The 15168-nt window shown below is 39.1% G+C and overlaps 1 protein-coding gene across 2 annotated transcripts in view; it reads right to left on the reverse strand.

Moving 5' to 3' along the window:
* Positions 1-224: 224 nt before the first annotated feature.
* Positions 225-15168, reverse strand: part of EXT1 (exostosin glycosyltransferase 1) — a 322323-nt gene continuing 307379 nt past the window's right edge. Inside the window, exons 9-12 of one of the 2 annotated variants that reach the window (XR_009214980.1) lie at positions 13021-13181; positions 10498-10669; positions 4837-5654; positions 3393-3960 (exon numbers count right to left, since the gene is read on the reverse strand). Coding sequence is in view for 1 of the 2 variants with exons in the window: in XM_032760316.2 (XP_032616207.1) it covers positions 5469-5654; positions 10498-10669; positions 13021-13181 (519 nt within the window). In the remaining variant the exon portion in view is untranslated. Of the gene's footprint in view, positions 5655-10497; positions 10670-13020; positions 13182-15168 lie in introns of both variants that reach the window. The other variant, XM_032760316.2, reaches the window with a different exon arrangement.

Consider the following 15168-nt stretch of genomic DNA (forward strand, 5'->3'; position numbering starts at 1 on the left):
GACGGCCATGGCTGGCTGCCCTATGTTCCCCATAAGGCTAGGCGCTGGGCTGCAGCCAGGCTGCGAGTGCTGGACCTACACCCGGCACACTCTCCGTCCAACCTCATCTGCCTGTCTACCCCAGAACCCTCAAGGAAGCTTGGCCTTTCCTGGCACACAGAATCCTCCTGAGAACTGGCGTCTTTCTGCAGTCAACAGAAAAGATGGAATGAAAACCACACAGATGAAAAGTCATGTCATTTATTAATAATTTCTTTTTTTTTCTTCTATAAATTGGAAGGAAAAAGTCTTTGGTGACACTCTCTATAAAACAATCTATCTTGGATGGCGAAACCCAGACATAAAGTTACACAGGTCAGTGAAGGAAATCAAGATCTATGGCTTTGTATTTTCTCACACGCACTCTCTCACACATACTTGAGGGCTTAATTATGCTAAGTCATTAATACTCTATAACAAATGGGAGAAACACTTCAGAAAAGACCTGTGGTGACACTACAAAAACATTGGCAACATATTAGTAAACTGTCCCAAATGTACATTGTATACAAAATAAGGTATACTTTTGTTTTTTGCGTTACAATTTGCCACCTAAAATAGTTCCAGTTTTTGATGTCTTTCTTTCTGCCCCTCAACATATCCTATACATATTGTTCTCTCAAAGTAAGTACACAAGGTTCATTACATGGTAACCAGGTCATTTGCATGGCCCTAGTTTTAGTAATAGTTACAACCGAAAGGACAGGGATGTATTCCCGTAGGAGAAGAACAGAAAACTATTGCAGAAATCAAATGGCCTGAGGCCTAAAAGGCAAATCATTACAAAACCAGAGTGACTGAAAGGCTAGCCTGACTTGATTTTAAACAAGGGTGAGACTGTGCTATCCTGAGGGCTCAGCTTTCTCAAGGGTTGCCTTCTTCTCCTAGTTACTGGGCCATGTAAGTTCCAATTCTGGGTAGCTCACTGAGGTTCCTGATATAACATGTATTGGAACTCTAGACCAGTGACAACTACAATCTCTACTAAGTAAAACTCATGGAGACAAAAGCCTTTGATTTTTGGAAAGGGCAAAAAGGGGAGAGATGGTTTTGAGGAGTCACGTCCATCATCACAATTATAGTGTAAATAACAGCTTTTTTATGCAGAGGTTCTGTACAGCATTATTGAACTGATGGGAGAGACCACTATCTTAGGGTACTTAATCCTCCAAGCTTTTTTTAAAAAAAAAAAAAAAAAAAAGACTTAGGGCCAGGCGCAGTGGCTTACACCTGTAATCTCAGCACTTTGGGAGGCAGAGGTGGGTGGATCACCTGAGGTCAGGAGTTCGAGACCAGCCTGGCCAACATAGCAAAACCCTGTCTCTAATAAATATACAAAAATTAGCCCAATGTGGTGGCATGTGCCTGTAATCCCAACTACTAAGCAGGGTGAGGCAGGAGAATTGCTTGAACCCGGGAGACGGAGGTTGCAGTGAGTGAGCTGAGATCGCACCACTGCATTCCAGCCTGGGTGACAGGGCAAGACTCTGCCTCAAAGAAAAAAAAAAAAAAAAAGACTTGGTGTCAAAGGATAAACTAATCTCTTTATGCTTAAGTTCTAATACCAAGTGAGACAAGGTTAGCACAGTTTGATATTAATGCTTATTTGCTGAGAACTCAACTCAAAACAGCTTTGTCCCCATAAGCATGCCTGAGAAAATGAGGCTGGTAGTGAAAGAAATTTCTTGGTTAAATCTGGCCAAGAATGACAAAACCCATCTAATAGGTTCTTGTCCATAGTCGCTGTAAATGGGAACTAGGTAAATGAATTCAGCAACTGCGGTCCTGATGTACTGGCTGCATGTTGATTATATTCACAAGTAAGAGGCAGGAGCATTTTTATTTGAGAGTTCATGGCAATAACTGCTACTTTTAAATACTGGAGCTCTCAAGAGACCCAAGGGAACACAAGACACTTCCAGGTCTGGGAAGTTTGCTTGGCTTTTGCATCCATAATCCAGCCTTGTCCAGCAAGAATCTCATTCAGATTCCAACCTAGTAAGGCTGTCTTCTCCCTGATGCTGCCCTCTAACAGGTTTGTTCTTAAATCAAGTGACCTGTTTTTTTTTTTTAGTTAAAAAAATAGTATATAGGCCTATTCACATTCATTCATCTCACCCCTGATTAAAGTTCAGTAACCTTTATGAAAGGCCACCAGCATGATATTCTTTCAAGTCACCAGGTATTTGAGAACCACCAAAATAAAGGCTAACATAGCCTACTGTAATGAAAACCAAAAGTCATTCTAAAAGGGAAATTGAAGGATGCAACCGGATTGATCCTTCTTTGAGCACCATTTGTCACAAGAAGAAATTAAACTGTAATGCACATAAGATTCCAGTAACAAGCTTTCCCTTTTTTTCTGAAGCATCTATCTGAAAGTGTGTTGATACGACCAGGTAGGCCCACCTAGCTATGCTATCTTTTGTGGTATGACTATCGTGATTATCTCATGGATTTTTCTCTACAGTCTCAATTTTGAGCCATTTGGCTAGCTTCAACAAAGGTGATATGTATTAATGTATCTGTAAGCTTTGATATTTATAACGCTTTCATATAAATAAATAAATACATAGCCAGCTTTTAAAAAATTACTTTTAAGATCCTGTGTCTTAAATTACTTTTAAGATCCCGGGAAAAGATGCTGTGTGGAAATCCGCAAGTGGCTGAGTCCTCTTTGGAATTTCTGCAAGCAATTCATTACGTGGTTGTTACTGTACTCTCGGCCCTTGGCTTCTCTCCAATGCAGCACATGTTAGCCCACTTAGGGACCCCTAGTTATCATTAAAGTTGACCATGAGATAATTCCTGACACCCTACAGAGATGGCTATGATTTGTCAACTTGTTGAACTGCAATACAACTCTTTCCTAACTGAATTAAAATTACATATTACTGTCGAGCTTCACTGATTTGTTAAGCATTGTTCTATTCCCAGCCTTATATTCCAAATGGGAGAAGAACACGCTAATTCACATCCCAAAGAGATTTGCTCAGAGAGTGACATAAAATGAAACTGTGGAGATTTAAAGTGGACAAAAGGTGTGTTATATCCTGTTCTTATTTATAATTACCATTTTTCTTCACATAACACATGTTGTTTATGGAGGATATGTGTTGTGAGCTTGGTGACAGGTCAATCTGGCAAAGCAGGTCCTTGAATCCACTTGTCTGACTGACTGGTACAATTAGGGACATTGCTTTGCAAGCCAATATGACCACCTAAGTTTCAAGTTGGTTTTGGGGTCATTGAACAAAATATCGCATTTTTTTTTTTTTGTAAAGGAGAAACACACAAGAATAATTTGCCAATCCTGAAAAAAATAATTTAAATACAAATTCACAAAGGCCAAATGAATAAAGATTAATTGCTAATCTTTTAACTTGCTGAGAAGTGCAGTTTAAATGACATGAAACCTGTAAGACCAAACATTTTATAGAAAGACACAAGTGCAAGTACCATGGACCTAAGAATTATTTTTCAACAAATGCACAAGAGATAATCACATCTACTTAGGGGAAAATGTCACATGTTTGAGAATGGACTATGGATGGGTCCAATTAGATGAGAGAGGTATTTAGGGAGCTGTTCTGAGTCATGAGGCTGAGGAGAAAAGCCTCTCTTTAATTGAACTTCACTGTCTACGCACCTCTCAAAACACCATCTGGATATGTGGGCTCTACTCCTTGCTCTGCAGCTAGGTAGCCTGTTGAGTCACCTCTCTGGACTTCCACAAACACTTTCACTCCTGTTTATAGCACCATCCCCATGCTAGCATTACAAGTTCCTCTTCCTCTCCCAGACATCTACAAAGAAAGGATGAAGTAAAGTCCAATGGACTTACGATTTCCACTGACCTAAGATGGCCACTTGAAATTATCAGAACAAAATTCTCTGATGAACTTTTCTTCTAAAACAAAACTGAAAATAAATGGAAAAGAAATATGAAATGTATGAGAGTTTGAGGGAGGGACTCTAAAGTGCTTATTGTTTATTCGGCATAATAAGTGGTCAAACTCAATAATGTCTTTCTCTTCCCTGTTTTTTCTGGCCTCTTCCAAGTAGAAGAAAGCATTTAATATCAGAAGTCTCCATCTTTCATAACAGAGTTAGGGATTTTTTTTTTCAGTTTATACTTGGAGTTTAACAATAATCATAAGCCCAAGATAGCATTTTCACGGACAGAAATGTTCTTTTTAACAAGAAGCATAACTAAACTTTTCCACAGATTTAAAAACTAAAAGTAAATTAAACTGTATTCACATTTGTTGTTGATTATTTTGTTTGCCAGATTCTTGCTCAAAACAATGTTTGGCCAAAAATGGCATTAGGGTCCCAATGGCGAGACACCTCCTCAGTTACTTTGCAGCAATCCTCTTGTTCATTGGTGTGAATTTCTACCTTATTACCCCTTTTTCTTTCTCAGTAGAGAAGCTCTGACACTTGAGATTTTCACAAACATTAAAGAGTTCATCTTGTAAATAATTTGTTCTCCCCAATATACTCATTCTTCCTTGGCTTCTAAACCAAAGCCTCCTCCCAGTGCTACGCAGACTTAGGTCAATGGTTGAATCTATAACCGTGCCCCCACCCCTGCAAGTATTGGGTTACTGTTGTGGGTCTGTATTTCCATCTCACTAACATGCTGGTGGGTTATCCGGATAGTTCTTTGTGCAAACTGAACATTTCTTAATTATACTAGTGTTTTCTTGGTACTAATTCCCCCCACCCCGCAATGAAAAACGATTATCATATGTATCTATCTCAAACATAGAGTTTTCAGTTAGAACTGCCTACCTGGAAGTCGTAATACTTTCTTTCATGCAGCGACATTTTAGAGATAAAAGTTCAAGTGGATTTGAAGATTCCAAGTGGAAAACAATTTGCACTGGCAAAGTTGAATAATGAAGTTACAACTTATGCTCAGTTATTTCTTGATAATGGGTAGAGTGACTTATTGTGTTTTCCATGAAGTTTGAGCTTTTGAAACTGCAGGACACCCTACGTGGCCATGACAATGATGTCTGTGGGAAAAGGAATAGCAGCTTTGAAATATTCACAACCAACACAATTTTGATTAAACAAAGAACTCTGGTTTTTAATAGTTTTGATCATTAAAAAAGTTTAAACCTGCATAGCAATCATTTCAAAAATAATTATTTAATGTTCCATAATTAAACTGTACACAACCTAGTCTTGGGACACAGAAGCCAGTGAGGTGAGTTTGGAGCAGTCTGGTGCAGTCCCAGGAGCCAGGAGTTGAGTTCTCATTGGCCTTTTTTTTTTTTTTTTTTTTGTCATTCTGCTCATCTAAGTTTTTGGATAGTTGGCACAATCTGGCTCTGCTGATGAGTGGATCTGCACCGGGAAGAGAGAGCAGCTTGACCCCCGTCCCTTCTCGCTTCCCCTCCCCCACTCGGCCGGATTCCTCAAAGTCGCTCAATGTCTCGGTATTTCTTCCTCAAAATAGAGACCTGATCTTTAAAGAGGACGGGGTCGAGCCTCATCTGAGAGTGGATCAGCGGCATGTAGCCAAACCAGCTGGCAAACGTATTCATGCAGCTCTGTCGCTGGGCAAAGTGGTCAGGGTCAGCCCAACGGGAAGCCCGAGAAGTCTAGGAAGAAGGAGAGAAAAAAGCATAATGATGAGAGAAGTGCAAGGTGAGATGGAAACATTGCAGAAAACGGAGTCAGGCAAATGAGCAAGCAGCAGAGTTCGGGGTCTGGCCTGGCCACCAAGTCTCACCATCTATGCACCTGCTGAAAATGCAATCGCTGATACTGGTTTTTCCCAAGGTATGCTACGTTCCTCAGTGTTAAAAACACCAAAACAAAGATTCATATTGACTTTAATTCTCTAAAATTTATTGACTAATTCTCTGGTCAGTCCATGACTTAGCAACTGAAGCTCAACTACTATAGTGACTCAATCTAAAACCTCTCTTTGCACTTGGGACCAAGCACTAAGATTAACGATGTGTTTGTGCTTTCAAAGAGTTTTCTAAATCCTTCCTGTTTATGTAGTTGATTTAGAAATATCAACCAACTTTTAGAAGTCTATCTTTCTCTCTATCCATCACTTCCTTCCTTCTACTATCTCTTTTCCTTTATAAGGGTCCTACTAAATCCTTTGTTAAAAATTCACATATATCGTTGAAGAAGAACAAAATAGTGCCTCTTACATGTCACTCAAGGCTAGTGTTATGCAGCATCTAAAACTCCATTTTCTCTTCTGTAGCCTCCCCATTGACGTGACTCCATGAGGATGAGAAGGGGAGATTCAGTGGTATATAGGGCATGTTGCTGTATCACTAACTTTATACTAAAATCTCAAAATTCTGTTCTTCTCTTAACCCAAGAATTGTTGGCTTTCCTACTCGACTAAAACCCCCAAAGGTTACTTTTTAAATGGCAATCAGCCCTCCAAAGAATCACTGCTCACCCAGAATAAAGATTAACTCTCGACAAATAGAAAAGATGGCTACCATGTTTTTAGCTCTCTGTGTTGCCCCTAAAGTTGGTTAAATATTTTTAGATCGTGCAAATGATTGGCATTGATTTAAAAAGAATGCCTTAAATGACTGGAGTGCTGAAATTTAAATAGAATGACTAAGCACATTGTCTTTCAATCCCTGTTTTTATGAAATATGGAAAAGATGGGCTGCCCAATTATCGGGGAAACCCCCACAAGCCCATTTATGTCAATAGGCAAGTCTTTAATGATGTATATGTATGCATGTGTGTTCAGTGTGTTTCTTGTACTCACATTTTTAGAAAAATACTTTCATGGGAAGACACATTTTAGTGTAAGAATCAGTAAGAGTCACTTTAAAATCACAGTGTCAACATGCTCAAAAATAACACTGAAGATAAACACAAATGTCAAGTTATCTCTGAACAGCAGAATAACAAACAAAACACTATCTGTAAAGTGTTTTCATGGAGTTCATTTGAATCTCACAACAATCTGGTGAAGTATCTACCCGGGTAATAACATCCCCATTTTATAGCTGAGGAAGCAAGTTCAAGAAAGTTAGAGTTATTTGTTCAAGGCTAGAGCAGGGCAGAACTCAAGCTTCATTCTTCAGCCTTTATATGAGGGGAACTCGTACTTGATAAGTCAGAGAAAGATATCAAATGGAGCTGACTGGTTCAGTTCATATCAGAGTAGACAGTCCCAAATGTAACTTGTTTTGACCCTAAATGGATATGAGTTTGTAGGCCTTTTTTTTTTTTTTTAACGGCAGAGTCTCACTCTGTTACCCAGGCTGCAATGTGGTGGCATGACCTTGGCTCACTGCAACCTCCACCACCCGGGTTCAAGTGATTCTTGTGCCTCAGCCTCCCAAGTAGCTGGGATTACAGGTGCACACCAGCACGCACAGCTAATTTTTGTATTTTTAGTAGAGATAGGGTTTTGCCATTTTGCCCAGGCTGGTCCTGAACTCCTGAGCTCAAGCAATCTGCCTGCCTTGGCCTCCCAAAATGCTGGGATTATAGGCATGAGCTACTGTGCCGGGCCTGTGGGCCATTTTCGATTGGCCCACTCATTCCCAAAGGGCACTGTACAGGCAAAAATACTCACATATGCAACTAGAAATACTGTCTAGAGTTTACACTCATTCTTATTCAAAAAAAAATTTTTTAAGTTCAGTTGAATCATTCAGGTATTGTTTTGCTTCTAGATGTTAACATTTATTCTGAGTCAATCAACATCTATTAGAAAAGATGCCTTTCTTATGTAATAAAAGCCTAATTCTAGAGGATGATATCCATTTACTTTACTGGTCATACAAACATTCAATAAATTAATGTGTATGATGGAAAGAAGGGGGCAAATATAGTACCTGAATACACCTAGTTAGACCTAAGGTTAAATTTAGATTTTTTTGTAAAGATGTATGAATTACTAGAAATACCGTTTGGTAGAATTAGGCTAATCTTTGAAAATAGCACAAATCCACCCCCTAAGAAGGCTTGTATGACTAGAGTTCCCCTACTTAGTGAGTGTTCTGAAGAACTCTGAGTAAAAAATATTTTTAAAATGTCATGTCCTTAAATGAGATAATATACAGTCATGCACCACATAATGACATTTCAACCAATGTTGGACCCCATAGATGACTATTGTCCCATATACTGTAATACCACATTTTTATTCTACCTTTTCTGTATTTAGAAATATTTAGATACACAAATATTTATCACTGTGTTACAACTGCCTACAGTATTCAGGTATGTTAATAGCCTAGGAGCAACAGGCTATACCATATAGCCTAGGTGTATAGTAGGCTGTACCATATAGGGCTGTGCAAGTACACTTGATAATGTTTGGATAATGACAAGATCACCAAATGATGCATTTCTCCAAATGTATCCTCATTCTTCAGAGATAAATAAAAATATAAATAAAAATGTTTGGGCACATAATAGACAATACATCTTGCTTGAATTCGAATATTCTCTCAGCTGTAAACATGTTTACAAATCCTCTTACCTGTTCTTTCTGTAATTAGAAGGAAACAGAATTTTCTGCCAGACTCTTTGCTAAGGACAGCTCTTTCGTCATAACCAATACCTAGAACAGTGCCTGGTAACATGCTCAGTAAGTACTAAATAACTTTTTATAAACTTTACATTCTTTATAAACTTTAAAATTTTGCTTACTAAATTTAGTGAATGAAAAACTATCAGCTTAACATGAGGCCTAGCTAAGATTTCCTTTGCAAAAGCTAGATTTGTATATGTTTTCCAATGCCTGTTAGAACAAGGCACATGCAAAGCCCCTCAAAATTGAACTAATATAACCATGTTAAAGTATGTTCATTCAGATTAACCTCAATCCTGATGAATGCTCCATGATTTAACGTGAGTGAATCTTAATGCTCTTTCTTAACGTTTTTTATTTCTTTATTTCTTTTTCTTTTCTTTTTTTTTTTTTTTTTTTTTTAAGATAGAGCCTTGTTCTGTCACCCAGGCTGGAGTGCAGTGGCATGATCTCAACTCACTACAACCTCTGCCTTCCAGTTTCAAGCAATTCTCGTGCCTCAGCTACCCGAGTAAGCTGGGATTACAAGCGTGCACCACCATGACTGGCTAATTTTTTGTATGTTTAGTAGAGATGGGGTTTTGACATGTTGGCAAGGCTGGTCTCCAACTCCTGGCCTCAAGTGATCTGCCGGCCTCGGCCTCTCAAAATGCTGGGATTATCAGTATGAGCCACTGCGCCTGGCTAAGATTTTTGATTTCTTACATATAGTAGGGGCTCTGCTCAAGATGAATAAAGATAGATGAAATTCAGCATATCCAGGTGGACCTGACACCAAGATGCTGGGGTGTACAAGGACAAGCAGTGGAGTCCACAGACCCTGGGATTCAATTCCCAATTCTGTCGCTAACTTACTGGGCAACTTGTGGCAATATGCTTAAATTCACTAGGTCCTAGTTTTCTTACTTGTAAAAAGAAAATGTTGGATTCTATTTCCTTGAAAATACTTTTAATACTAAAATTTTATAACTCAACACAACATATTACTTCACTTTTATAAAAGCTTTCAAACATATTATTTTAATCTTGTAAGGTAGATTTCACCATTTCCATGTTAAAGATGAGCCAACTGAGTTTCAGAAGGTAACTGACTTGCCTACATTTTAAATGCTGATTCTAGAACTGAAAATTGAATATTGTGACTCCTGTTATGTCACCAAGACACAATTCAACTCAACTGCAAGCACGAGAAAACTGTGTTAAAGAGAGTATGGTTTGCTAGACATTAAATAAGGTACTTACAATCAACTTTCATAAGTTATTTGTAGGGCTTTAATTCTGCTGAGGGCTGAATGTTTGTGCCCCTAAAATTTATATGTTGAAGCTTGATTCTCAATGTGATGATATTTGCAGGTGAGGCCTCTGTGGGATGATTAGGTCATGAGGGTGGAGTCCTCACAAATGGGAGCAGTGCTCTTATAAAAGGGACCCCAGAGAACTCTCTTGCCCTTCTTTCTGCCATGTGAAGACACAATGAGCAGAGGGCTGTCTATGAATCAGGAAACAGTCTCTTGTCAGGCACCAAATCTGCTGGTGCCTTGATATGGGACTCTCCAGCCTCTAGAACTATGAAAAATAAATGTCTGTTATTTAAGCCACCCAGTCAATGCTATTTTTGTCATAGCAGCCCAAATGGACTAAGACAAACTCTAAAGACATAACTTTCTCATGTCACCTTAAAGATTATAGGAGAGCTTTATAACCTTGGCATAAAGATACTCTTAACTTGTGTCTTCCTAATTATCCCTGCACCAATCATACACTCTTTTCTAGCTTTCAGATGTAGTTCATTCCTGGTTTCTCCTCATTATATGCTCCTGGGTGGAACACCTAGAGGAACATGAGTCCTCATTACCTGGGGCTGAACCACCAGTGAGTGAAGCAAGGGAAGAGGGTTATTCTATACTCACCTGTCCCATCATTGTCTCCTTATACTGCTTCTTCTGGGTCACTTTGATTGGAGGCAATTTTGTCACAGCAGACACCAGGAAGTTCATGAGAATGTCCTCACAATTGGCCAGTTGGTCCACCATGTTCTTCAGGCTGGCTGGCAGGTAATGGGAGTACAGGTAGTGATAATATCTGTAAAAATCAAAGACGGGTTTCACAGGGGGCCATTATCACATGATGACAAATGGACTTCTGAGACAGAAAACACATACCCATTCTTTGAATCCCTAAACATGTCATGAATGGTGATGGTAATGATGATGATGATGATGATGATGATAACTATCACTTCTATGGTACTTGTTATACACCAGATATTGTTCTAAAGTGTTTTACAAGAAATCCTTCATTTAGTCTTCATAAGGAGCCTACAAGCCAGGTTCTATTATAACTTCCATTTTACAGATGAGGAAACAAGGCACAGTGATACAGACATACAGACATTGCTTGCCCAGTCTAACTCTAATACCAGACTGGTGAGTTAGAAAGAAAAACTAAATACTTAGATGGTACGATAAGTTACTTACACATGATCTATATATTATAAAGCTGCTTAACAATTTTAATCATTGGCTTAATCAGAACTGTATTCAATATTATCCCTCGACTCTGAGTCCAACAATAGACTGTTCTATATTTGTACCCTATAAACCATATATATTTCAATCCTGTTAGAGCAAAATCTGAATTAATGGGGTGGTCAATCGTAATAGAAAACCCATAATTAATTTGAATTATTTCTCATCCTACTGTTTTTAAAATGTACTTATATACATATAGCATATATTTATAGGAAAAATCATTTGAGTGAATCAGATTCTTAGAGTGGTGGTGGCAGAAGCAATAGGAACAATGAATTTTCAAGAAGTGAAATCTTGAGACCAAGAATCAGTCAGCCTAAATGTTTATGCCTTGAGCACTTCCAAGCTATCCCTGAGATAGCAAAATTCCCTATTCTTTACTAAAAAAGACTAAGGTAAGATTGGTGTGTTCACCTTTACCATGACAGAAGAGCGGGGATTTTGTTACTGGTTGAGTGGGGAATGTTAGCTATCTACCCTCACTAGTTTGGCAATCTTACTCCAGTCCCCTGGCTTTAAAGACCAAATATATGTAAACAATGGCCAAGTTTGTATCTCCACCTCTGAGCTTTTTCCATATATCCTTTTGGATGTCTTAGCATGTCCAAGACTGAACTTCTATATTTTCCCTCATACTTGTTCCATCTGTAGCTTTCCTCATCTCTGTTGATCAGCCCTCTAATCTTCCAGTGTGTCAGGTCAAAAGACTTGGAGTCATCAAACTCTACATCCAGACTGTCCAGGCATCATGCTAAAGCATCTTCAAAATAATCTGATCACTACTTACCACTGCCACCATTCACTTCCTGGTCCCAGGATCCCACCATCTCTTGCCTAGATAATGTCAATCACCTCCTAATAGGGCTTCCTGCTTCAACTCTGGGTCTCTTATAGCCTCTTCTCAACATAGAATCCACAGTGGATGCATAAAAGAAAAGCTGGATTTCTCCTCCCTGTTCAAACCCTGTCCTCCTCCCCTGTCACTTAGAGAAAAAGTCAAGTCTTCACGACGGACATCAAGGTCCTGCAGGATTTATCACTGTGTTAAAACTGCCTACAGTATTCGGTACAGTGACATGCTGTACATGTTGAACCCTGTTCGAACCCTGTTCAAACTCTGCCCTCCTCCCATATCACTTAGAGAAAAAGTCAAGTTCTCATGATGGACATCAAGGTTGTGCATCCATGCCCCCTGACTTTTCTGACTTCCTGTCACCCATTCCACCCAGGCACAGTGGTCTCCTCGATGGTTCTCAAGTATACTGCCTCAGGGCATTTATTCTCGCTGTTCTCCTGCCACAACGCTCTTGGTGCACATATCCTCTTGACTTCCTGTCCTTCAAGTCTCTGCTCAAATCTCACCTGCTCAATCAGAATCACCCTGGACACCCCCAATCTGCCCCATCTCCACCTTCAGCACTCTTGATCCTTTTCTATACTTTGTCTTTTTGTTACATCAATTATCTCCTTAATAAACTATGGAATTATTATGTAGACTGTCTTTCTTTGTTAGAATATAAGACCTGCATTGGCAAGGAATTTTTTCTACTTTACTCAGTGATAAATCTCAAGCACCTAGAACAGTGCCCTTGGGTGCTGACTTAGGTATTTACTTTTGTTGTTGTTATTCTAAATATTCAGTTACCTAATATGCTCTGAGTGTATTTTCACACTTCAGACCAACTGAAAATGTTACTCTACCATAATTTCTGGAAATGAAATATGCCAAGAGGTTTCACTGGTTTCAAAAACACACATTTGACACATTAGCAAAACTTAAGCGGGGATACAGACTAATTTTCCTTAATGCTATTAACAAGATTTGGCCTTAGTTCCTATTTATGCGGCAGCCAATATAAAAAGCTATGTAAAGTCTGTAAGAGACATATCCAGATTCCTCACTTGTGGTAAATAGCAGCTCCTGTCAACACCATGGAGTAGTCGTTCGTCCACTTTGATGTGTATCCCCACCGCTCCTTAGAGTTATCCCAGAAGTGGCTGCGCGCGGGGTACCCCACAATCCTCTCGGGGAAGCTCTGCCACACTGTGAAGGCGAAATCTACCTGCAGGCAGAACACAAGCCAAACAAGCAATCAACAGTGTTAACAAATGTCAACAAAACATTACCTTCTCCCCACTAATTCATAATGCAAAATCCGGGGACTGTGGTGAAACATTAATTCTATGTATTCATCAGCAAATTAAACTGACTGCTTGACATTTTGCCCCATAATTATGCACATTTTAATGTTTTCTGTTAAAGAAACTTCAGATTGGTGTGGAAATGAAAGGAAGAAAAAAATTTGCTGATACGCCCTTTAAAAATCCAGTCTGTTCGAGCTAAAACATAAGTCGAAAAAGCAGTTGCTTCTTTTCCCCCTTCCTCAAAGGTGCACGTGCCTTGATTCACATGAGACACAAACACATCTGTTTTATAAATGAGAAATTTCCCATGTTTATCCAAAGAATGAATATACAACATATATCATACCCAGCATATATCAAAGCCAAAGTGCCTAAAATAAAAGCACCCTCTTAAGAGTAAGAGAAATGACTTTTTAAAACACCACAAGTTCTAACAGGAATACAAAGCAGGTATCATAAAGAAAACATAATTCAGGCTTCTCAGGTTTGAAGATGCACAGTTTAAGAGACACTAGAAGAAAGCATCAACAGTGAAAATCACTAAGAATAAGTGGGGACAAGAACAACTGAAGCCACAGAATTATTTTAAAGGAAATGCAGCTAAATGTCTCTCCAGTGCTTATAGTAGCCCAAAGCAGGTACTTCTGAACCTGCTATAAAGCAGCGCTTATAGTTAGCAAGTGCTCTGTTTTCAAATGCATAAACTCATTTCTGATTTCTATGATCATTTGATAATGGTAAATCAAAATAATAAGCAGAAAATAAAAATAACAAAAATAGTGACAGCAAACAATCATATAATGCTCATAATTGTGAAATGCTTATAATACAACAGGCGCAGCTATAGGTGCTTATCCATTTTAACTCATTCCATCCTCACAATACCCCTGTAAGGCAGGGGCTTTTACATTCTTCAGTTTACAGAAAGGGAAACTAAGATATAAGTTCAAGTAATTTGCTGAGCTAATAAGTGGCAGAGCCAAGATTCAGACTCAGGCAGTCTGGTTTCAAATGTGCTATGTACTTTATCATAACTTCTCTTTTGGCTCTGTTACTCCAGTGTTAAAAGCAATTTGTCTCTTATACAGGCTATGATTCACCTCGTAATCTTTGCTGTATCTCTTCTGGATAAGCAATACAAATGGAAATTTCATCTGTTTGGCAAATATTTTGAGTCCTGGCACTGTGATGGTAGCTGGGCGACTGAGGGATGCTGCTAAGTCCAGGTCCTGCCTTCTCAGAGGTTCAAAAGCAGGACCTGTGATGGTTAATTGTATGTGTCAATGTGACTATTCCGTGAGGTGCCCAGATTAAAGATGATTTCTGGGTGTGTCTGTGAGGGTGTTTCTGGATGAGACTAACATTAGAATCCATGGGTTCAGTAAAGCAGACTGCCCTCGCCAATGCAGATGGGCAATATCCAGTCAATTCAGGGCCTGAATACAAAACAAAGGTGAAGGAAGGAGGAATTCATCCCCTTTTTCTTTTTGCCTTCCGGCTGAGCTGGGACATCGAACTTCTGTTGCCCTTGGACTGCGATTTACATCACTGGCTCCCTGGTTCTCAGGCTGTAGGACTCTGTCTAGAATTATCCCAGTAGCTTTCCTGGGTCTCTAGCCTGCAGATGGCAGATCGTGGGATTTCCCAGCCCCCAGGATTATGTGAGCCAATTACTCATAATAAATCTCTCTCTCTGTGTATGCATGTATGTATGTGCATGTGTGTATATATACGTGTGTGTGTATAAATATATATATATATATATATATATATATATATATTCTATTGATTCCGCTTGCCTGAAAAATCCTAATACACTGCCCTATCTTAAGATAAGGAAGACTTAAAATATGGCTTGTTCCCCAAAACTGTAACATCCAGAGGGGGCCAGGCACGGTGGCTCAC

Source organism: Hylobates moloch, unplaced genomic scaffold (genome assembly GCF_009828535.3).
Source record: "Hylobates moloch isolate HMO894 unplaced genomic scaffold, HMol_V3 SCAFFOLD_9, whole genome shotgun sequence".
NCBI lineage: Eukaryota > Metazoa > Chordata > Mammalia > Primates > Hylobatidae > Hylobates > Hylobates moloch.